Source organism: Elephantulus edwardii, unplaced genomic scaffold, assembly GCF_000299155.1.
Source record: "Elephantulus edwardii isolate Elephantulus edwardi_28Jun2011 unplaced genomic scaffold, EleEdw1.0 scaffold00012, whole genome shotgun sequence".
In the NCBI taxonomy this organism is placed as follows: domain Eukaryota; kingdom Metazoa; phylum Chordata; class Mammalia; order Macroscelidea; family Macroscelididae; genus Elephantulus; species Elephantulus edwardii.
This window is the reverse complement of record NW_006399762.1, coordinates 30,072,359-30,094,851: the sequence shown is the minus strand read 5'-3', so window position 1 is coordinate 30,094,851 and position 22,493 is coordinate 30,072,359. Positions and strand designations below refer to the sequence as shown.

The following is a 22,493-nucleotide window of genomic DNA, read 5'->3' as shown; positions in this document are numbered from 1 at the left end:
TGGTGCTGGAGAAGAGTATTGAATGTACCATGGACTGCCAAGAAAACAAACAGATTCATCCTGGAGAGGATTAAACCAAGCAACTCCTTGGAGGCAAGGATTCTGGGGCTTCGTCTGACATACTTTGGGCATGTTGCCAGGAGGTCCTTGGAGAGGGACATCATGCTTGGGAGGGTGGAGGGACGGCGCAGGAGGGGAAGACCCTCTGGGAGGTGGATTGATTCAGTGACTAGGGTAATCGGGATGGGTGTGTCAGAGGCAGTGCGATTGGCACAGGACAGAGCAGGGTTTCGGGCTGTTGTGCATAGGGTCGCTATGAGTTGCAAATGACTCGACGGCACATAACAACAACAATAACAACCTTGTAGATGTGTAGATATTATCCTAATAATGTTAGTGTTGTACTTCAGGATGGATTTTAAATGTTCCTTTTGATGATTAATACAATGCTATTTCTCTTAAATTCTTATAGTCTACTGTTTGTCTAACTTGAAATTACCTATAACAATCCACTTTATCTCCTTAATGCCTAGGATATTAATTTTATGCATTCCATCTCATATGGCTAACAATAAGGAATTAGTTAAATAATTGAGGCTATATATAATCAGTGAGTAGAGTACTCTGTAGCATTACACCTTAAACATTGAGTTAAATGAACTGATGTGCTATGTATTCTTTGCATGTTGTTGTTGATATATGTCCTCGAGTTTACATGAGATTCATAGTGACTATATGCACAATAGCTTTGAACCCTCCCCTATCTTAAGGAGTCTCAATGTCTTCCAACATACCTACCCTCATTATCTCAGTTATTCTGTCAGTTCATCTCATCCTGGAGTGTGACATCAGGATGAGGAAAATTCATCAACAACCTGTGTTATGCCGATAACACAACCTTACTTGACAAAACTGAGGAGGACCTAAAGCACTTGTTGCAGAAGGTCAAGACTGTGGTCTTCAAAACAGACTGAAGCTCAACATCAAAAAAAAAAGACTCTCTTCACTGGCCAATTGACAGCACCACGATAGATGGAGAATAGATTGAGATTGTTAACAATTTCAGCTTACTTGGTTCCATAATCATCACCCTTGGCACCCAGCAGTCAAAAAATCAAAAAACAAGTTACATTAGGAAAATCTGCTATCAGGAACCTCTCAAGAGTGCTAAAGAACAGTGTCATCTAGAGACTAAGGTGTACCTGATCTAGGCCACTATCATTTTTTATATTCTGGATAGAAAAATACCAAGTATAAATATTACTGTTGCCTGTGGGTACTATGTGTATTTTAAAGTATAGCTCTGAATTATGAGAGATTATACGTTTTCCCCTCACATGAATCTTTTCATGCACATTTTCAATTTTTCCTCCAATGTAAATTTTTCTTAAGTTGTTTTATTTCAATTTAATAAAAGAAGAAAGATAGAAAAGCAGAAAGTAGAAGGGGAAACATCCACTATTTTACCTAAGCAAATGGACCTAAGAAATCTTATTGTCTTTAAATAATTTTTAATGAGTAAAAAAGATTATCTAGGTTTTCCCTTTTATCTATATCACTGAAATCAGCTAAATTTTCTTCATGTGACTCTTGTTAAAAGCACATGTGAAATATGCAAAAACAAGCAACTTCCTTCTTCTGAAGATATTTTTGTGGATTTGTCTAGTGGCTATTGAAAGGAAAGTTAAGATGTTTTCATGCTGTGGGCCCAAGGCATTTCATACTTGGAAATGCCCTATCTTTAATCTCTAATTGCTTTAAATTTCTATGTGTGACTCATGAGGAAAGGAAGCTTCAAAGCAGAAAAAGGAAAATCCAATTTCTCCCTAGAGACAATAACCATTGATGTATTTCTAACAGGGTGACACTTATGTTCTAAGGCTTCTGTGTGTCCTAACTGGAAGAATTTATGATTTCAAGGATATGTCACTTAAGTAATAAGTGTTTTTATTTATCCGAGATCTCTTTTCCCTAAGAAGATTTAAGCGTTGTGCTAAAGTTAGATCATTTTTACAGTGTATCTCTGAGTGGCCTGTAGGGATGAACTATGCATATTATCTTTCATTTTATTCATTTATCCAACAAATATTTATTGGACATATACTTTGTTTACAACTCTGAATTTAATGTTTTGCCTATTGTTTCGCTTCTTTAAAAGGCATATTTCTTCTTTCAATAGCCATTGAAAGTATAAAGAAGTGACCATTAAAAGAAAATGTTAGGTAGGAATCGGAGTAAAATGAGTAGAAACAGAGTTCATCACAGTGTTCCCATCCTCCAGTGCTCTCATGCTCTATTATCTGGGCTTTGTAATTTATGTTTTCACATGCATATTTATTTACCCCTTCTCTTTTATGCTGGTTGTCAATTCTAAATGTGTCTTCTATGAACCTCGTAAGATGTTTCATTTTCTTCCACTTTTGTTACCTCCAGGGAAAATGTCCAGCGATCGAGCACTGAGGAAGCAACAGCAGTTAAATAACCTTGTTTACATGGTGACAAATCAAGCAAGACCTGGTGACAGAATTGTGGATTTCTGCAGTGGCGGGGTACTACATCAATCATTTCATTATACCTTTTAAACACTGCATCCTTTATTATATTCAAGGTTGTGTGTTTATTTGGCAAGATTGTTGTCTCAGAATAAGCAAAGCCTGTAGGGCATACCATTAACTTGTTCCCTTTTCCGTTTTTTTTTTTTTCAGGGCCATGTTGGAATTGTGCTTGCCCACGTGTTGCCATCATGCCAGGTAGAGTTGGAATAATAGATAAAGGGAAACGTTGGAAAACTACACAATTCAGCTTGCCAAGGCTGGCTCAGACCTTGCTCTTTGAGTTTATAATCACCCACCCAGGTTAAGTATGTGGGTCAGGCACTTTCATTTTTCTTTGAAGTCTACTTCTAAGATTTAGAATCTTAAGAAGAAAAAGTAAAATAGGACCAAAATGCATTTTTAATTTATTTTTTAAAAAGATTGTATTTTAAAATGAATACAAAAGAAATTACTATTCTATTGTTAAATAATATAATTAGGATTTTAAAAATCTTAATTAAACTCCTTTTCAGCACAGTTTTTATACAAGTCATAATAGCTTCTCTGAGCAACTTTTTTAGTATGTATTTTCTGCTCATTGCATAAAAAATTATGACAATATAAAAATTTTTAAGAATAAAATGAAAACCCACATTCTACCACTCTGATCTATCAAGTGCTTTTCTCTGCATGCTCTCCCATGTCATTTTCCCTGTGGATGCATATTGTTGCAGATGCTAAAAATACAAATAAAATCTTAGCTGCATGTTTCCATTCAATCTTATAAATGTTTTGCCTATTGCTAATACATTTTCATATAATTTTTAATAACTAGAAAGCTCTGGTGGCCTAGTGATAAGAAGCTGTGCTGCAATCCCAAAGGCACACAGTTCGAATCCACCAGCTGCTCCATGGGAGAAGGATGGGCAGTCTCCTCCCATGTGATTTACTGCCTCTGAAAACCCAGCAGGAGGTCAGCTATGGGTCGTTTCCAGCTTAATGGTGACACAATGTCATAGTATTTTTCACTGTATGATTCAATCATTGTCTTTGATGCTATTTTTAGCCCTCTGCTTTACTAAATCAGTTCTTCACAGTGTGTTTTTAACATAAAATCTGCAACTATTTTTTAGATAAAAAGAAATATCTTCTCCTTTCTTTTTTGTTTTAATATAAATTCCACTCAGACATATTCTTTGTCTGGGAACTTTATGGAATGGAAGAAATAATTCTTTATTTAACAGCTGAAAGAAAACATGTAATTCACAAATTGGCCAGACCAGAAGGGCACTGTGGACAAAAAGAAAGAGGAGGAGATACAGCACTCTTTCTAACAGTTCTCTGGAACTTCAGAGAGGCTGTGTAGTACATTACATGTTGTCTACTAAGGTTCAGTGGCTATAATCCACCAACCACTGCACAGGAGAAAAATATGCACTCTCTTCTCATAAAGATTTGCAGCCTTGGAAGCCTGACTGACAGTGAGCCACCAAGCGTTAGAACTGATCCTATGGCACTGGGTGCCGTCAAGTTAGACTAGCAGAAAGGCTGCAAAGTGATAACACCAGTAATCACTCTGACGGATTTTATACAAAGGAATATAATAATTGTTCTCAAATATAAGGACCATTAAATAAATGTAGAGCTAGGAATGATAGTGACAGAAGTTACTAAATCTTCCCACTTGTGTCCTTTCTCTCAGATTTTGTCAGAGTTCTCAGGATTACAGTTGGTGGGATTGTTGTTAGGTGCTGTCTAGTCCGCTCCAATTTAGAGTGGCCCTTTGTATGATGGCATGAAATCCTACCGAGCCTGCGCCATCCCGTCTCTGCTGTGCTGTGAGCCTCCCTGATCACCCTCCCTTCTGCCTTGCCCCACCAATCTTGACATTGCAGTCTTTACTTCAGCACAAATGATCTGACTTCCATTTCATGTCTCGAAGCTCATTTTTACTCTTCACACTTTATCCCCTCATTCACTTTACACCTGCTGTGTCCCAGCTGTACCAATTTCTCAGTTCATGAAACACACTTTTTCTCACTTGGGTCCTACAAATGTATTTCTTTCTTTGCCTGAAATACTACTCCATCCATCCAGCTAATTTCTATTCCTTTTCAGGCATCAATTAATATGCTATATTCCCAAGAAAAGCTTCATTACTCCTCAGGTCTGAGTACTCCCATTGTCCATAATTTGTCTATTATTGTAGCTTTTGTCACACTGGATTATAATTGCCTGTTTCACTTCTGCCTGACTGTAATATAAACCTCAATAGTTCAGGAACCTTGTTTACTTTTGGACCCATAATGTGGCATATTCTTTGCACAGGATAGAGAATCAATATAATATTTTCTATACTATTTAAGGTATGAAATACAGTGATAATATGTGGCCCTAATTTCTGAATCATGTTGCTTAATATGCTGTTCTTTCCTGCATGGTATCTAGGTTACACTTATAGAAAACAAGGAATTATCTTTAGTTCGTGCTAAGAAGAGAAGTGATGAATTAGGTTTGAGCAACATTTGGTTCATTCAAGCAAATATGGAGTATTTCACAGGGATGTTTAATATTGGGGTAAGTACTCAATTTTAAATTCACTTGAAAAAGTATATGCCATAGACTAAATAAGAGTGGTCTTTTTTACCTAGGAGAGGCTACTCCTGGGAGAAGGACATCATGCTTGGCTGTGTGGAATGATGACAAAGGAGAGGAAGATCCTCGACCAGATGGATTAACATAGTGACTGCAATAATGGGCTCAGATGTGTCAGAGATTGTAAAGTTGGCACAGGACAGGACATGGTTCAGACCTGGTGTTCATAGGGTTCCTATGAGTTGTACTCATTTTGGTCGTGCCTAACAACATAGCCATACCTCTGCTTTTCCAGGGTTTCTCAGTGTTGAATCACTTTGTAGTATTTTTGTAACTTCTGGATCTTAATTCACTAACACCAACTAAGCATTAATTGTCTTTTAGGAAGTCATATATTTCTGTACTTCCATGTTAATACATCTATAATTTTTACTATGTTTTCTTTTAATTTGTCAAGGTATATAGAAAAAGAAATAAACTTACATACAGGGTTAAGCCAAAATTAGATTTATTCTCAAGCAAACAAACAATTTGCCTAGAAGGGTAATTGAGGTATTATCACTACATAAATCACACTAAATAAATTAGTGTCGGTAACTCTTTTATTAAATAGATTCCCATGAAAATACAGAACTCGAGAGGAAACCAGAGTAACTAAATATTGGAAATGCATTAAAACAGAATCAATCAGTGATTTTGTTATATTTCAAATAAGAGCTTGGTTGGCATTTATCTTTACTTACTATTGCTTTTTGCTTTTACTGTTTTCCTTAGCTATAAAAACTAATGATTGGAATAACATTTTATTATTATTAATTTTAACGAAAATTTACAGAGACTTTGGATTTCATTTTAAGGAGAGAATTTTAAACTCTTGTAGCCATCTTTAGAAACTTAAAATAAATAATATATTTGAGCTGAAATACGAATGGTTTTAATGTTTTAACATAAAACCTGTATCAGGCAAAAGTGAATAGATTTATTAATATTTTTAACCTAGTTAATTTGAAATCATACTAGAGGAAGCAAATCTTGCTATTTTTCAGACTTTTCTCCAAGATCTCCCAATACCCTCTCCTGTTGTATTTCCTCTGTGTAACTGAGATCAGTGTACTGGATGTGTTTCCAAAGTCATTTTGCAGTTTCTGATCTACATGTTGTCTATTTGAGAAATACACTTAATTAGAAAGAAAATGCCTAAAAGCATACTGAAAACATCAAAAGTCTCTAATAATTATATAATCTGAACAGCAATTATATTTCATTTATGCCCTTGACTTTTGCAAGGATCATTAGAATGGTGCTACTCAAGGATTTCTTTCTACCTGGATTCTAAGTCAGCACCCACCCATGGAAACAGCAGTCAAGACACCACAACTTCTTGCAACCCCTGTGGCACAACTTTTAACCAATTTGTTGTTATGTTGTTATGTGCCGTCGAGTCCCTTGCGACTCATAGCGACCCTATGTACAACAGCCCTAAACTCTGCTCTGTCCTGTGCCAATCGCACTGTCTCCGACACTCCCGTCCCGATTATCCCAGTCACTGAATCAATCCACCTCATAGAGGGCCTTCCCCTCCTGTGCTGTCCCTCCACCCCCCCAAGCATGATGTCCTTCTCCAAGGACCGGTCTCTCCTCACAACATGACCAAAGTATGTCAGGTGGAGCCTCAGAATCCTTACCCCCAAGGAGCCACCCGGTTTAACCCTTTCCAGGACGAATCTGTTTGTTTTCCTAGCAGTCCATGGTATTCTCAATACTCTTCTCCAGCACCACAACTCAAAGGCATCAATTCTCCTTCTATCCTCTTTGGTCATTGTCCAACTCTCTGATGCATAACAAGTGATTGCGAAGACCATGGCCTGTATCAAACGCACCTTAGTCTCCAGAGAGACACCATTGCTCTTCAGTACTTTGGAGAGGTCCCTAACAGTAGACTGTCCCATGGCAATGCGCCTTTTCATTTCCTGGCTACTGGTGCCAAGAGTGTTGACTGTGGAGCCAAGCAAACTAAAGTTGTGTTCAATCTCAATCTCTTCACCATCTATCCTGATGTTGCCAATTGGTCCAGTGGTGAGAATCTTTGTCTTCTTGACATTGAGCCTCAATCCATACAATAAAACCAAACAATAGAGAGATCTATAAGGTCAACAGTAATAGTAGGGAGATACTGAGCCTTTAAGAGCTCAGATTACCTGTTGAATGATTGTTATACTTTCATTTTTTCATTTATAATCTCTCAACCCTAATTAATTTCTAAATAGGAATAGCTATGTTGTTCTTTGTACATCCAAGTATTCTAGACTATTACTCTTTACTCTGATAACTTGATCGGTTTTCACAAAATGCTTTTTAAAAGAGGGATTGATAGAACTGTTAAGAACTATCTCTAAGATCTGGTTTTGTTTTCCAGGTGGCGTTGCATGCTTGTGGAGTGGCAACAGACATGGTGATTGAACACTGCATCAAAATGCGAGCTTCCTTTGTCACATGCCCTTGCTGTTATGGTTTCATTCAGAATACATCAAAGTTTAATTTTCCAAAAAGGTGAAATGGAAATTGAGTGTCCTACCTATGACACTACTTAAACTCATGTCTATTGTTTTTTACTTGTTTTATCTTTCCACAGTGGCAAGTACTGTTTGTAAGTTTATATTGTTTGTAAGTGGCAAGTACTATTTGTGAGCAGAAAAGAGGGTCTCTTCTATGTTCATCCTTAACTTTTCTCCTAAATCCAGCTGTTGTCTCCAAAGCTGTTTTACCTCAGGCAAATGACTTAAACTCTTTTGACCTACATTTTCTCTTCTACAGAAATGAAGATTATAATAGCAACTACCTTGAGATTCTTAGAGAATTTCATGATAGGACAAAGGACTTAGAAGTCATGTAGAAGTACCATTTTGTAATTGTGAGCTCTGCTAGTCACAGGCATACAGTAGTATTTTGAATACTGCCAGTGGGTCATGTTTATATCTCTTCATAGATCATGTAGAAAGGGGAGATATTTAACTTCTCACCCCTAACCTAGCTGCTGTTGATGATTTTTCTCTTTAATATTTACTGAGAATCATGATAATCATTTTAATTGTAGATTGAAATATGATTTTCCTAAAATCTAAAGTGTGTAAAAAGAAATGTGTTGGTCCATTGCATCATTACTTTTAAGCGTATTTCCACTTCTATAAATGGTTCAAAGTCAGAAAGTACAATGATGGTTACTTCCGCTTTTTGTTTTGTTCTTTCCCACCACTTGCAACTACTTGAATGAAAACCAAAAGTGTTCTTGAAAAGCAAAGAATGAAATACAATTTGAAGCTTCTTCAACCATTAGTTTTATAGAATCTTTTGTCTTTTTTTATTTTAATAATTTTAATGAACATTTACAGAGATTTTGGATTTCCATTCATTCATTGCCACAATTCTCTCCCTGCCCAGCCCTCCCCCCCAGTTTTAGTTTTTTATATCTAAACTAATAAAATGTATATTTCCCTAACCCATCAGGATAATTATGCCCTTGCAACATAAAGAATCATAAGACTGTTAAATCGACATCTTCAATCTGAAACCTCAAAATGATAGAACATTCTCAGTTTTTAGTGCCAGCTTTTTTTTTTCGCATCTTTGTAGATTTGCTGGTTTACTCTGAATCTTAGAAATTATGTTTATATGTTTTTTTTTCTCTTTAGTTGTCCAAGCACTAAAGAAACAGAGAAATTTCAAATACTATGCTGTTTCTAGAATAGTGATAATTAAGTATTAATTTCACACTAATTGGTGCTGATAGCAATCTAAGTAGCATCTCATGTTTTGGTACATGTGTTTCATGAACTAAAAGCCTAGAGTGAACATTAAAAAAAATAGACATATCTTTGTCATCATGAAGGAACCTTAATTATGTAATGTGTTGCACTGTTAATTGAAAGGGTTAGTGGTTCAATTCTACCAACTGTTCCACAGGAGAAAAAAAAATGGCAATTTGCCCCCATTAAGATTACTACCTCAGAAACATGACAGAGCGTTGCCATTAACCGTAATCTGTCCTGGCAAGGGTTTGGTTTGGTTTGGAATTTTTTGCTTTTTTTTTTTTTTTTTTTTAATGAACATTTACAGGGAAGTTAGATTTTCATTCATTCATTGTTGCACGTTGTGCCCCCTCACCTTTTCCCCCCTTCCCCAGTTCACTTTAAAAAAAAAAATATCATTCATTACATATGACAACAGCCCAGAATAAGAGAGATACCATTATTTAGTTTGGGTAACAGCTTCTTGGTCTATGCATAGGTTTCACAGAAACAAACGAAGATGTTCTGGTATTCTTATTCTTCTCAATGTTAGCCCTAGGTTGTTATTAGTCAAATGCCTTGGTTTAGTTTGATGGTGCACCCTTGGAAAAAAGATAAAGAGAAGAAGAAGGTTGCATTTGTGGTTCTGTAACTGTATATGCAATGTGAGAAAGAAATTCTTTAAAATTAATAACTTGAGATTAGTATGCCTTTGTCTTTTTAAAAAGACATTCCTAACTGATATAATTTTTACTTTGGAGTAGAATTTTTGATTCTTCAGGTAAAATACAGGCTTTTGTTTATAATTATATTTTTCTATTCAATATTTGGTTTTTTAAATTATAACTAATTCTGTTTGTTGTTTATTTCAGTGAGCAGTTCAAAGAAACTCTATCTTACAAGGTATCATAAAGATCTAAATGTCTTTCTTATATACAAATATTTTTTTATCATTTTTTTATTTTTATCATTTTTTAATCCCCCTTTTAAATGTCAAATTAAGCAGTAATTCTATTTTCATTTCTTCTTAGCAACTGTTGTTGTGGTTATTGTGTGCTGTTAATTCAGAATTGACTCATAGCTGACCCTCCAGTGGGTTTCAGAGGCTGTAAATGACAAGGAAGGAGTTTGCCCTCTTCCATGGAGCAGGCTGGTGGATTCAAACCATGTGCCTCTCAGTTGGAAACATAGCTTCTTACCCACTAGACCACCAGAGCCCTCTCATTAGCTTCTAGTATGGCATTTTTCAAAAAAGCATGCTAATTCTTAAAATAGAATTATCAAAGATCTGAGGTTTAGCCCCACTTGCAAGGTAACTGTCAGCCTGCCAGCTTGTCACAGATATGCTGGCAGAAGATAACGAAACTCTTGAATCAGAGATAAGTCACAGTTTATTGCTTGTGGCAGTAGCAGTAGTAAGAGCATCCTCGTTTTTGTACTGGCTCCTTGAGGCCCAGTTCCCACAGGGCAACACAAAAAAATAACAAGGTGACACCTATACACACAGAGAGTTTCATTTCATGAAGAAGGCAGTGAGGAAACGAGAATCTATTCTAATGGGCCGTGACCATGCTGCCCTTTACTCTCAGGAAAAGTTGTAACGTTTATTTTTTTTTTTCTTCTATAAAACATCCTGTTAAAAGATCATGTGGAACAAGCCCAGACATGTCTATAAAAGGCCAGAGAGTAAATGTTTTAGCTTTTCCTTTTACATATTATTTTCATTGTCTGTTGCCACCGTTGTTTTTTGTGGTATTTTACAGCCCTTTAAAAATGTAAAACGCATTCTTAATTCACGAGTCATACAAAACAGGTCATAACTCAGTTAAAATCTATGGGTGATAGTTTGTTGATACCTGTTCTGAACAAGGGGAATTAGTGCCCCTGGTCACAAAGCAAAGAAACACAAGATGTCCTGGAAGAGAGAAAGTAGTCAGAGCGTTACAGTGGACAATTCTGAGTCACTGATCTAAGTAAAACAATTTCCAGCTTTCTCAGCACCACCACTGACTAATTAATTGATCAATAACATGGCATAATGCAGTTTTAGAAATATTTGAGAGAAAGATAAAATCATTCCATTCATAGTTGAAACAGTTTGGATTCTTAATTCAGCTAATTATACTCATTGTAGAAAATCTCTAAAACCATATAGTCTCATTTTACATACTATTCCCTCCCTTCTAGAGTTTCTACCTCCTTCAGGATCCAATTTTTAGGCACAGGGACCTAAAAATGTTCATGTCTACCATCTCGGCTTCATTGCTTTTAAACTCCTACTACCAACTCTGTCTCCCATCTCACTCTCCATTTACCCCTTTACCTGTACAATATGTGACATCTTTAAAGAGGAGAGAAACTTCAGGGTATCTGCTTTCATCCAGAGCTCGAGAATTTCTTGCCTTTTCCAGAGAAGAAGACCCTCAATGAGGTGGATTAACACAGTGACCAAAGTTATAGGGGCTGGTGTGTCAGAGACAGTGAGATCGGCTCAGGATAGGACAGAGTTCAGAGCTATTGTGCAAAGGTCGCTATAAGTCTCAGGTGACTGGATGGCATATAACAACAAAAACAACAACTAAGTTTTGTAAGAAACAATGAGAGTATTTTCATAGAATTAAATAACTATCACAAGACCTTATCAATAAAAGGGAAGATGAACTCTGAGAAAGGAGAGGGGGAAAAAATTAAAAAACCTAGAGAGATGTTAAATAAATCAAACCCTAAGAAGACACATGGGATAAATGTAGCGTGGTGAGAGGAGATGGCGTAGCGCTACAGGAGATGTAGTCTTGCTGCTGTCCTGAAAATCATGTGAAATTCCTGTAAAGCAAACAGAGCCACAGCACCCAATTCCAAATAGCACAAATTCTGTCTCTCCAGTCCATCATCTTTACCTGCTCTTTCTGCTACAAGCCCCAAAGTTGCTTTTTCCACCAGCCTTCTGGGGGCGCTCACGTATCTATGCTTTATAGAGAAGTCCTAGTTTCTGCGATACTGTGGTGCAGTGATACCGCATTATTTCTGAACTCAACCAAAAGAGATGTGTTAGTTGTTTCTGTTCTTACTGTGCATCATCAAGTCATAGCCAACTTATAGCCAACTTTCTAGCAGATTTTCAGAGGCAGTGAGACACATAGGAGCAGATTACCTATCTTGTGGTTATTGTTGTTATTGTTAACAATAGAGTGCAGTTGAGTTGAGTATGACTCATAATAACTTTATGAACAACAGATCTAAACCCTGTCCTCTCATGCGCCATCCTCATCAGCTCTCAGTACTTGAGCCCATTTTCATTAGTCACCATGTCAATCTCTCTGCATGAAGGGCTTCCTCTCTTTTACTGACCTTCCATCTTTCCAAGCATGATGTCCCTTTCCAAGGAATAGCCTTTCCTAGCAACATGTCCAAAGGATGTGATACAGATGTTCATCATCTTTGCCTCAGAGGAGGACTCTGGATGTAATTTCTCCAAGACATGTCTGTTCATTATTTTTTGCAGTCCATGGGACATTCAGTTCTTTTCCCCAGCACCATAACTCCATCTTATAGCCGACCTTCTAGCACATTTTTCAGAGGCAGTAAGACACATGGGAGCAGATTGCCTATCTTGTGGTTATTGTTATTGTTAACAACAGAGTGCAGTTGAGTCGAGGCATCGATTCTTCTTCTGTCATCCTCATTCATTGTCCCGATCTCAAATGCATAGCAATCTTCTGAACTAAGTAGATTTAATACTAACATACTTTGACAGTCACATTGGAAATGCTTTTATCCCTAATTCAGTTTAGCCAGCAATCTTTTCCTAAGTACCTACTGTTTTTAAAACTTAAGTTCTATCAAAGAAGACTCATGTAAATAATACCAGTAATATGTGGTAAGACTTAACAGTATAAGAGGGAGCTCTGGTAGAGTAGTCTTTAGGGAGTTGCTTTGCTAATAAAAAGACCAGGCTTCTCTGGCAGTTCAAATCCATCAGCTGCTCCACAGAAGAAAGATGGGCAGTCTCCACCTTCCTTTCATGTAATGTACAGCCTCAGAGATCTAGTGGAAAGTCACCTCTATAAAGTTGGTTCTTCAACAGCAATGTCTTATCATTTCAAGAGAAATAAACCTTATGTTAGATTGCCTTGCTATTAACTTTACATTAAGTGAATTTTAATCTACAAGCACCACCAAAACAAAAGGCAATTATATATTTCAAATCTTAGAATTCTCTGTTTTTCCTCTACTGCTTTCTGACTGGTTTATGTGAGTTATTTTGGGCGGGGCTCAATAACTACCTTAGTAACTTCATGTAAACCATTTTTATTCATTTCTTATGCTTTGTCCCTAAATTTTAAGGTGAGCCTTCATGATGTATATTTGAAAATAAGCAAAGTTAAGAGAGATAGGCCTTCAAAAAGGCCCAACTGTTGCCACATCACTTTGGTTACATTATTAACAAATGAATACTTCAAATTTAATGTACAAACAGCTACAGGGTGAAACAGTTAATCTGAGGTCAGCCTACTTCAAATCTGTCTAGAGCTCCACATGAGAAAGATAAGCATTCTTCCCTGTTGGCTATGTACAGCCTCCAGAAACCTACTTGGAGACTCACGTTGGTTGTGACTCAATGGCAGTGAGTGTTTGCGATTTGTGTACTAAATCTCAAGATTTGGTGATGAGCTGGCAGGAGAAAGCATTTTTACACACTTGAAAATAGTAGCTGCTCTGAATGAATAGTTGTTATGGGAGCACCATTTTCATTTCAGTTCTCTGCCTAAACACTCACTGTTGGCTACTTGGAAATTTAAAGGTGCTGTACAGATTCATTAGTTCCTTCATCCTCAAAGGCCTCTTTCATTTTCTTTTCCATTAATGGAATATTTCCTAAAGTTGCTAAGCAAAAAAGTAATCCTTATGTCCTGCTTAAGTAGAAACAGACTACCTGTAGCCCTTCAAGATAAGAGGCGAATGATGCAGAGTTTAAGGTCCCCTCTTCTAAAGAGCCAACCTGGCAGGGGAGATACCATGCTCACAAAGGTGGTTTTCCCAGGCAAGGCTTATCCATTGCACTCTAGATGTGCTGACCCCTGCAATTTCCCCAAAGGTGTGGTAACTGCATAATTTGTGGTAGCAGAGGACTACATTCACGGTATCCCCTAAAACAACAATAACAACAACCACCAAAAAAAAAAGCCAATGAACCAATGAAAGGAAGAGTCAGAAAAAACAAGGAGTGGCTGGCTTACTGCTGGGTGTCCCCAAGAGCTACAGAAGCCACCAGCAGTGACCATCTATAAAACTTTCTCTTTCCTCTGGTATAAAAGAATGTTTTCTTAGAACCCCATTCCTCAGATGAAAGCAGTGCTATTAAAGGAAAGATATAAATGGTTTTTAAGTATTTCATGTAACTTATATAATCACAAAATATAACAATATGATACAAAATGTCATATTTTAAACAAAAACAACTGGTCAAATGACATTTCTGATTTTTATACTTCAGTTCTGAACAACTACACCTGAAGACTAGTGTCCTTGAGGGGGAAAAGATACCGAGGACCATTTCCTGAAAGTTTGTTTCTTTTGAAAGTACTATTTGTGTACCAAGGGACTCTGGTGGTATATGTAGTACAAAGGAGGACCTGTCTCATAACAGCATTGGAAACGCTGATGAGGCAGATTTCTTCTGTCTTACAGCGTCAGACCAGGCTGCTCCTTGTAGTCAAGGATTCTGAAGCTTTGTCTGACATACTTTGGACATGTTTCAAGGAGGATCGGTCCTTGGAGAGGATCATGCTTAGAAGAGTGGAGAGACAGGGCAGGAGAGGAAGACCCTGGATGAGATGGATTGATTCAGTGACTGGAGTAAAGGGGGTAGGTGTGTCAGAGACAATAAGGTTGTCACAGGATAGAGCAGGGTTTAGGGCTATTGTACTTAGGGTCACTGTGAGTCACAGGCAACTCGACAGCACATAACAACATCATGAGTCAGAAGCAGCTGGAGGGAAATGGATGTTTATGTAGCACCTTATTTAATGAAACAACAGAGTATTCTAGAAACATACAGGTAGGATATCTTTGGTTTGTACCTTTGTTGCAGAAGATGGAAATAAGCCCATATTCTGTCCTTTTTCACCCAGGAACACATGATTTTGTGCCGATTTGCAGATCAGACAGCTGTCCAGCTCCCACCCCAGCGCAGGCTCATAGGTATGTATGTGTTTTCCTGAGTACTTGTTGAAAAGCTTAAACACACTATGCCAAGGCATGAAGCTAGGAATGACTATGTGGGAGTCACTGGTTATTTATCAGCAAGAAACTAAAGTTTGCTTTTCGCAGAAAGTGTAGTTCTTATTGAAAAGAGCTTTGAAATTGTGACAACACTTTACCCATTGTGGTTACTATTAATATTTTCAATACATTTCTGTTTATACACTGGATAATGTGATGATATTAAATCTTTCTTACTGTTATGGAAAAGTGGTGAATCTCTCCAGAGTCACAGAAGAAATAATAAAAAACGGAAAAGTCAGTGATGCTTGCCAAAATTAATGCACTTAAAAAGAAATATGTATTAGCAGGAGAGTATTTTCTTTCTCAGAAACAAATATATGTTATTAATCACAGACCAATTTATTTAACATTTAGAATATTAAACATTACCTAAATTGGAAGATATAAAAACATTGCAAGCTTATTAATGAATTAATTTTTTAAAAATCTCATTTCAAGGAATAATACCATCTAGGGAACACTTCTGGTTTAAAATCAGTATAGGTACATGTCAAGGTTTTATCTTTTCCCCACACCTATTCAGTCTCTATGCTAAGCAAATCATTCGAGAATCTGGACTTTATGAAGAGGATTGGGGATGACCCATCAACAACTTGTATTATGCAGATGACACAACTTTCCTTGCTGTTAAGTGAAGAAGACGTGAAGCCCTTACTGCAGAAGTTCAAAGAACTTCAATATGGATTACATCTCTATATCAGAAAACAGAAATCCTCACCACTGGACCAATAGGCAACATTAAACAGAAAAGATTGAAATTGTCAATGAAAGACTGAGTTGCATCTGACACATGTCTTTCATTTGCTTTGTACTAATCTGAGTGTTGAAAAATAAATAAGACTGAAGAATTGACACCTTTGAATTATATTGTTGGCAAAGAGTAAATAACCCATGGACTGGCAAAAGAACAAACAAATCTATTTTGAAGGAAGTACAATATCCAGGATGCTCTTTAGAGACAAGTATGGTAAAATTTCGTTTCTCATACTTTGAGCATATTGTTAGAATGGTCTAGTCCTTGGAAAAAGACATCATGCTTGGAAAAGTAGAGAATCAGTGAAAGAAAGGATGACCTTCAACAAAATGAACTGACCCAGTAACTAACAGTGGGCTTAAGACCAGTATACAATACGGCAAGTTTCCAGTCTACTTTACCTTTGGGGTCGCTGTGAATCATAAACAGCTCCACAGCACCTAACCACAGTAATACATAAGCATGATCATCAATAACTGTCTTAAGTAACTTCTTATCAAAACTACTAGCATAGGAGATAGTGTTTTTTACATTTTCCTGATGAGAGAACCGAGACAAAAGAGATTTCTCAAGCTCTTTTAGTGGTAGATGGTCAATGTACAATATGAACCCTAGTTATGTCATTACAGATAAGAAGCTCTTCTCCACTTTTGCAAGACTGCCCCCTAGCACTCCAGAGTCACATCTTCAGCTCCAGGTGTAGTTCTAAAGTCAGGATTTAAGATCATTAAGTCAAAACTAAGTTAGTGAAAGGACATGCAATATACAATCAGATAATCAAACATTATGGGTATGCTTTGTGAGCATTTCATTCAAATCACAATAAAAAATTAATAAATAAATTCTATCCCTTAATCTCTCAAAAAATAAATATCTGTCTACTTTTTAAAAAATAAAGACAAATTCCACAATGGTATACATCATACGGTTTCTTCTTTCAATACAGCATATTTTCTCTGTAAAAGAGATTGCTGTTTCTTTGGCTGAGGACCAGATGAAGTAGTTAGCTCATTTTCAGGGACTACACTGTATGAAAATACAGTGTTTGAACTTTAAAATCAGTCAACATGAAGAGACAAGAGCAATCAGCCTGGTTAAGGGAACACATGATTGCCTTTCTCACATTCTGGGATATAATCTTAAAGAACCTGTTTGTTTTTAGAGAATGTGCTTTTTTGTTTTGACTTTTTCACCTTTTCTTTTCCCTTGGCCATCCTTATTATTTGATTTAATCGAATTTATGTGTCTAAAGAAGAGAAAATGGGGCAGGAGGGCACAGGGTCATGACATCTCTTTGAAAAGGCCAGAGGGAGTCAGAAAAGCACAGCCCCTCACTTTCCCAGAGTAGAAAACAGATAAAGAGCCCATAGCCCAGGCTATGGTGCCTCAAGAACAACAGCAGCAGCAGCAAAGATTCATTTATCCATTGCTGATTCACAGACTCACAATTATGGTGCCAGAAATGGAGTTCATTAGGGAAGGAAGTTGGAGAATGGGTGGCGCAAAGAATACCAATGCAAATTCAGATTAGCTCAACAGTCCGAAGCACAATTCCACAATTAGTCTCGGCTCCAGTTTCAGTTCAGCAGTCAAATCCAAATCGTCACGTAAGGTTTGCCTCAGAGAAATTATAAGTTAGTTTCTCCTTAAAACACCCGGCAAGAACAACCAAACCTTTAAGTGTGGCCAGCACAATGCATGAAGCCTCAGGTCACACTTTGCCACTGTTTCTCCACAGCACTACCACAGTCTGTCCACCACCAGGATTTTGCTTTGCTCACCTCAGGGGCCAGTGTGGGAAGCATGCTTTCTCTTTCCCTAGTCCCACAGCTGTTGCTGATTTGCAAGATCAGACTGATTTGCAAGACTTTTATCTGCAGTTAAGGTAGCTGGATACCAGAGACAGCTAATTATAATAGCTTTTAAAAAAAAAAGAAAGAAAAGAAAAAAAGCTGTCTTTTGGCCACCACCACGGTATGTTTGATACAGCTCCACTGGGCTTACTGAGGACATAATAAGTGTAATGAATGGGCGTATTGTTGTTGTTGTTGTTGTTGTTGTGTACCATAGAGTAAGAATCAACCCACAAGCAGACCCTCTGGCAGATTTTCAGTGGTACTTAATCACATGGGAGGAGATTGCCCATCCTTCGAACCTGGTAGCCTTGAACCATGTGCCTTCAGATTGCAGTACAGCTTTTTGCCACATCAAACCAGAAGAGAGTGGCTGGGGGAACAAATGGTATTGGCATTCAGGAGGAGAAGCATCTGACATGATCACTGACAGAGATGGAGGGGGGCAAGGAATGAGACTAAAGCAAAGTCTATCATATACCTGCATCTACCTATATTTTGCACAGGTCATTTCTATATTCTGTGACTGTCTTTAGAAAGCTTGCCAGCCTCTCAAAGGTAGACTACCAACAACTGCATTTCAGCTCTAAAGACACTTCGTCAGCATATAAAAACATGAGATTCTACTACGCCATGGAAAAAGAAAAATTTACTGGGATCAAAGCCAAGGGCAAATGAGCTGTAATGTAAACCTAGGGTGGGTACTGGAGGAATGTAGAGCATCTCATTCTGACAGAGACTGCTTCCTTTAAAATTGAAAAGTAGATGCGAGGAACATTTTACAGATGTCTTAAACAAAGGACAGCATGTTAAGGGGAAGAAGAATGTCAGTTATACAGCTGTTGGTGAAGAGAAGATAATTTGGCCTAAATTGAATTTTAGACATCTCTTTTTATATCCTTTCTAACACAGTTCATCTTTTTGGCATACTTTTGAGGAAAATATACAAAATACGCACTTTACATCTGAAGTTGTTGACAGCTCTTGCCTACTGATTTCATCTTCACTGTTTTTCCATTGGGAATACTGCCTTCCACAGACAAACTTTTCTACTTCGGTGCTGTCTTCACATTCCAATTTAACATCAGTTTGCTACTCTACTTTCATTCACATAAGTTGTTTAAAAATAATAAGGTATTACTATGATTAATAAGGAAAATATAGAATAGAGTTCTGCATAGTTAGTAACCATTTTTTCCAAGAGATTGAAGAAGTTTTTGTGTTGAACTTAAAGCAGTTGAGAGTGTAAAGGCAAACCATGGCTTTGAATATAATCAGGACTGAATCATTTTCCTCCTCCGTTACCTTTGAAATAGGAGGTGGTGTTGCCAAAGGAAAGCAAATTAACCACTTTGCTTGCCAGTCAGGTTTCCTCTTTTGTTTTCCAGAGATGATGAAGAAAATTGAATACTACTATTTTATAGGAATGCAGGAGCCCTGGAAATTAAGAGCACATTGAACATGAGCAGCACACAAACAACTTCTCTCAAATATTTTCCATTTCTTATTTCCTCATTCCCCTAAAAAACTCCAGGTAGAAAGTGTAGCAAGACTATCTGATCCCTCCTTTATCAGCATGTTACTTTAAACAGTCTTAAAAAACAGTATTTTCTAGTAATAGTACAGATTCTATCTTTACATGGGTAATACGGAGAAAAACACTATAAATGGATTTTTAACCAAAATGAGAAATAAAATTTGTAGATTTTATTTCATTAAGATTTTTAAGTAAATTTTAAATGGTTAACAATCTTTCCATTATCAGCAGCAACAGATATCTAACATGCCAGATGTTTGCCTTTCCCTTATCTCCATATTGATCAAGAACTAAATTGAAAGAGACAAACAGGAGAAAGCATTGTCATAATACGTGTCCATTTTGTCACAGTTTGGCTGCTAATGGAAAGGTCAGTGGTTCGAGTCCACTCAGCCACTCCATGGGAGAAAGAGGAGGCCGTCTGGTCTTGTTAAGATACGTCTAACTGGGAAGTCTAATGGAAGGTTTTGCTGGAATCTACTTAACAGCACAGGGTTTGGGGTATTTTGTGTGCAATTTCTCTTAAACTCTTTAAGAACTATTAGTATTTTGTTATGCTTGTTTTTTTGTTGAAGTTTTGGGTTGTTTGGGGGTTTTGCTTTTTGGGGTTTTTTGTTTTATGGTGCCATTTTGCTGTGTTGCAGGAAAACAGTGCATGTGCCTAGTGGATCTGGATCGAGCTCGAGCTGCAGAAGAACATGGTTACTCTGTCCAAGTGATATCCATGGAGCCAGAGAACTGCTCTCCAAAAAATAATATGATTGTGGGTATCCCCGCTTAAAATGAGTTTTTCATATTTGATGCCTCGCCACATGATTTCTTGATGAAAGCCCCGTGTTATTCAAGAGGTTCCTAGTACATCGAGGAAACTATATTAGCTGTCATGAACCTCTGGTACTTAAGAAAGGAAGCAGCAGGAAAATCTTGGAAGAAAAGGCTGCCTGCAACGCATTGCACATGCTCTTACAATGTGTGATTTAACGAACCCTGATTTTCATAGTGAGAATCCTCTGCGTTCTCAGCTGCCAGCAGAGTGACTTTCACTAGCGGAGGTTCTGTCCCTGGAATAACAATTTCCTTCTCAGCTTACAGGCTCTTCTGATCTTATTAATGTGATGTTCAACTCCAAACAATGATCATGTTGTACCTGATGGCTTGATTTTATAGTTATTTTATATACTCACACAGAGCCTGAAACTAGCCTTAAGTGAGGGTTTTCTGTTTTCTATACTTTTAATAATTGTACTTTTTCTATCTTTTTAAAATAACCTAGTCAGGCAATTCATTTGTGGTTATTTCTATGCTGTGAAGAGTTGGATTTGTATATCATCGAATATGTTTTTAAAATTCTTTCCCCACAAATGACTAAATTATTTCATCACTGCTCTAATCATTTTATATGAAGAGGTGTTAATGTATTTATTATTGTGAGAACATGTAATTTGGACATAAATACCAACTAATCGGTAAACACGAAGATTAATTAATTCAACTTTTCAAACAATTCATGATAAAACACTGATGGTACAATGGTTAAGTGCAAAGTGGCTAATCAAAAGTTGGTTATTTGAACCCACCAGTTTCTCTATAAGAGAAAAAATGAGTACAGTCCTAGACCTAGGGCCGGTCAGCCTCATCTCATGGGGCCACTAGGAGTCAGAATCAGCTTAACAACAGCAGCAGTAATAAATGGGGACCCATTCTTTTCATGGCCTTGGCCAGGATTCTTCTAGAAATACAAAGATCAGTTTCAAGAGACACTGCTCCTTGCCTATAGAAGTAGATCGTCTAAGAGGAAAGACTAGACAGTGAGTGCATGCTTTATGGCAAAATGAGTGGTCACAGGATTTAGTTTTTCAGATAAACAGAGGACAGTGGTGGAAACTAATTTGTTTAGTTATCCATACCCAAATTTTTCTTCTTTTTTTCTACCAGCCAAAGTTTTAAAAGACAGATGGCATTCCCTCTGCCTGATGCTGCTAATTATTTTTGCATATCCTATGTTGTTGCATTTAAGATAAAATTTATTTCATTCATTTTGGTCTTTGGAATCCCATTATAACACATACCATTAAGAGAAAGAACTTCACTTGGTCATGGATTACTCTTTCATCATCGTGAGCTAAAATGTGGGAATAATTTATGGGGAATAAATAACTCTTTCATCATTGTGGGTTAAAATATGGGGATAATTGAAGCCTTGTTTTCTGGGGTAAAATTCAAGAGAAAAATGAACATCAGGCCTTAGTATTTTCAACATATGAGTCCATAAACATGTTCTTTTATCCTGGGATTTCTTTTGTAAATTGGGTTATAATTTACATGCAATAAAGTAATAAATTGTAAGTGTTCAGTCTTAGATGTCATGAAATCCCCAACTGAGAGAGTTCTAGAACATTTGCATCAGCCTAGAACGTTCCCTTATTACCCCTTTCCAGTCAAAGTCCTTCCATCCCACAGCCAGACACTCTTATTTCTGTCTCCCTCCTTCAGGGAGTTCCAGTGGCCTAGTGATTACGGCAGGCAGATCAAACCCACCAGCTTTTCTGTAGGAGGAAGATGAACAGTCTCCTGCCAGGTGATTTACTGCCTCTGAAAACTCACTGGAGGATGAACTATGAGTACGATCAAACTTGATAGCAGTTTGAGAAAGACACATTGGTTTTGCCTCTTGTTGTCCTTCATATGAATGGAGTGATTTAGTATGTAGAATTTTGTGTCAATTTCTGTTAAGATACATCCACCATGTTATGTGTGTTAGTCGTTTCTTGTTCCTAAGTATTATTCTATTTCATAAATGTATCAGGAGATAATATTCTCCTCTTGATGCTTATTTGGAGAAGTTCCACTTTGGGGTTATAAAGTCTATGAAAATACAAGATAATTTATACTTATAAGCCTTTATTTCTCTTGGATAAAGGCCTAGGTATAGAATTACTGGGTTTTAAGGTAAATGTCAATTGCCAAAGAGTTTTCCAAAGTTGTACCATTTCATATTCCCACCAGCAAAGATAAAAATTGCAGTTCTCTATACCCTTACCAATGTTTGATATTGTGAATCTTTTTTTATTGTTCTTATTATTTTAGCCATTCTCGTGGATGTGAAATGATAACTCATTTTTAAAATAAATATTTGAATTTTGACAAAAA

General features: G+C 37.1%; 1 protein-coding gene across 1 annotated transcript in view; it reads left to right on the top strand.

Moving 5' to 3' along the window:
• GSTCD (glutathione S-transferase, C-terminal domain containing) overlaps positions 1-20,124 on the top strand; it is a 172,046-nt gene extending 151,922 nt beyond the window's left edge. The window contains exons 5-11 of the mRNA XM_006881155.1: positions 2,434-2,549; positions 2,706-2,750; positions 4,983-5,111; positions 7,546-7,679; positions 9,787-9,817; positions 15,046-15,115; positions 19,988-20,124. Of these exons, the coding sequence (XP_006881217.1) occupies positions 2,434-2,549; positions 2,706-2,750; positions 4,983-5,111; positions 7,546-7,679; positions 9,787-9,817; positions 15,046-15,115; positions 19,988-20,124 (662 nt within the window). The remainder of the gene's footprint in view (positions 1-2,433; positions 2,550-2,705; positions 2,751-4,982; positions 5,112-7,545; positions 7,680-9,786; positions 9,818-15,045; positions 15,116-19,987) is intronic.
• The last annotated feature ends 2,369 nt before the right edge of the window (positions 20,125-22,493 follow it).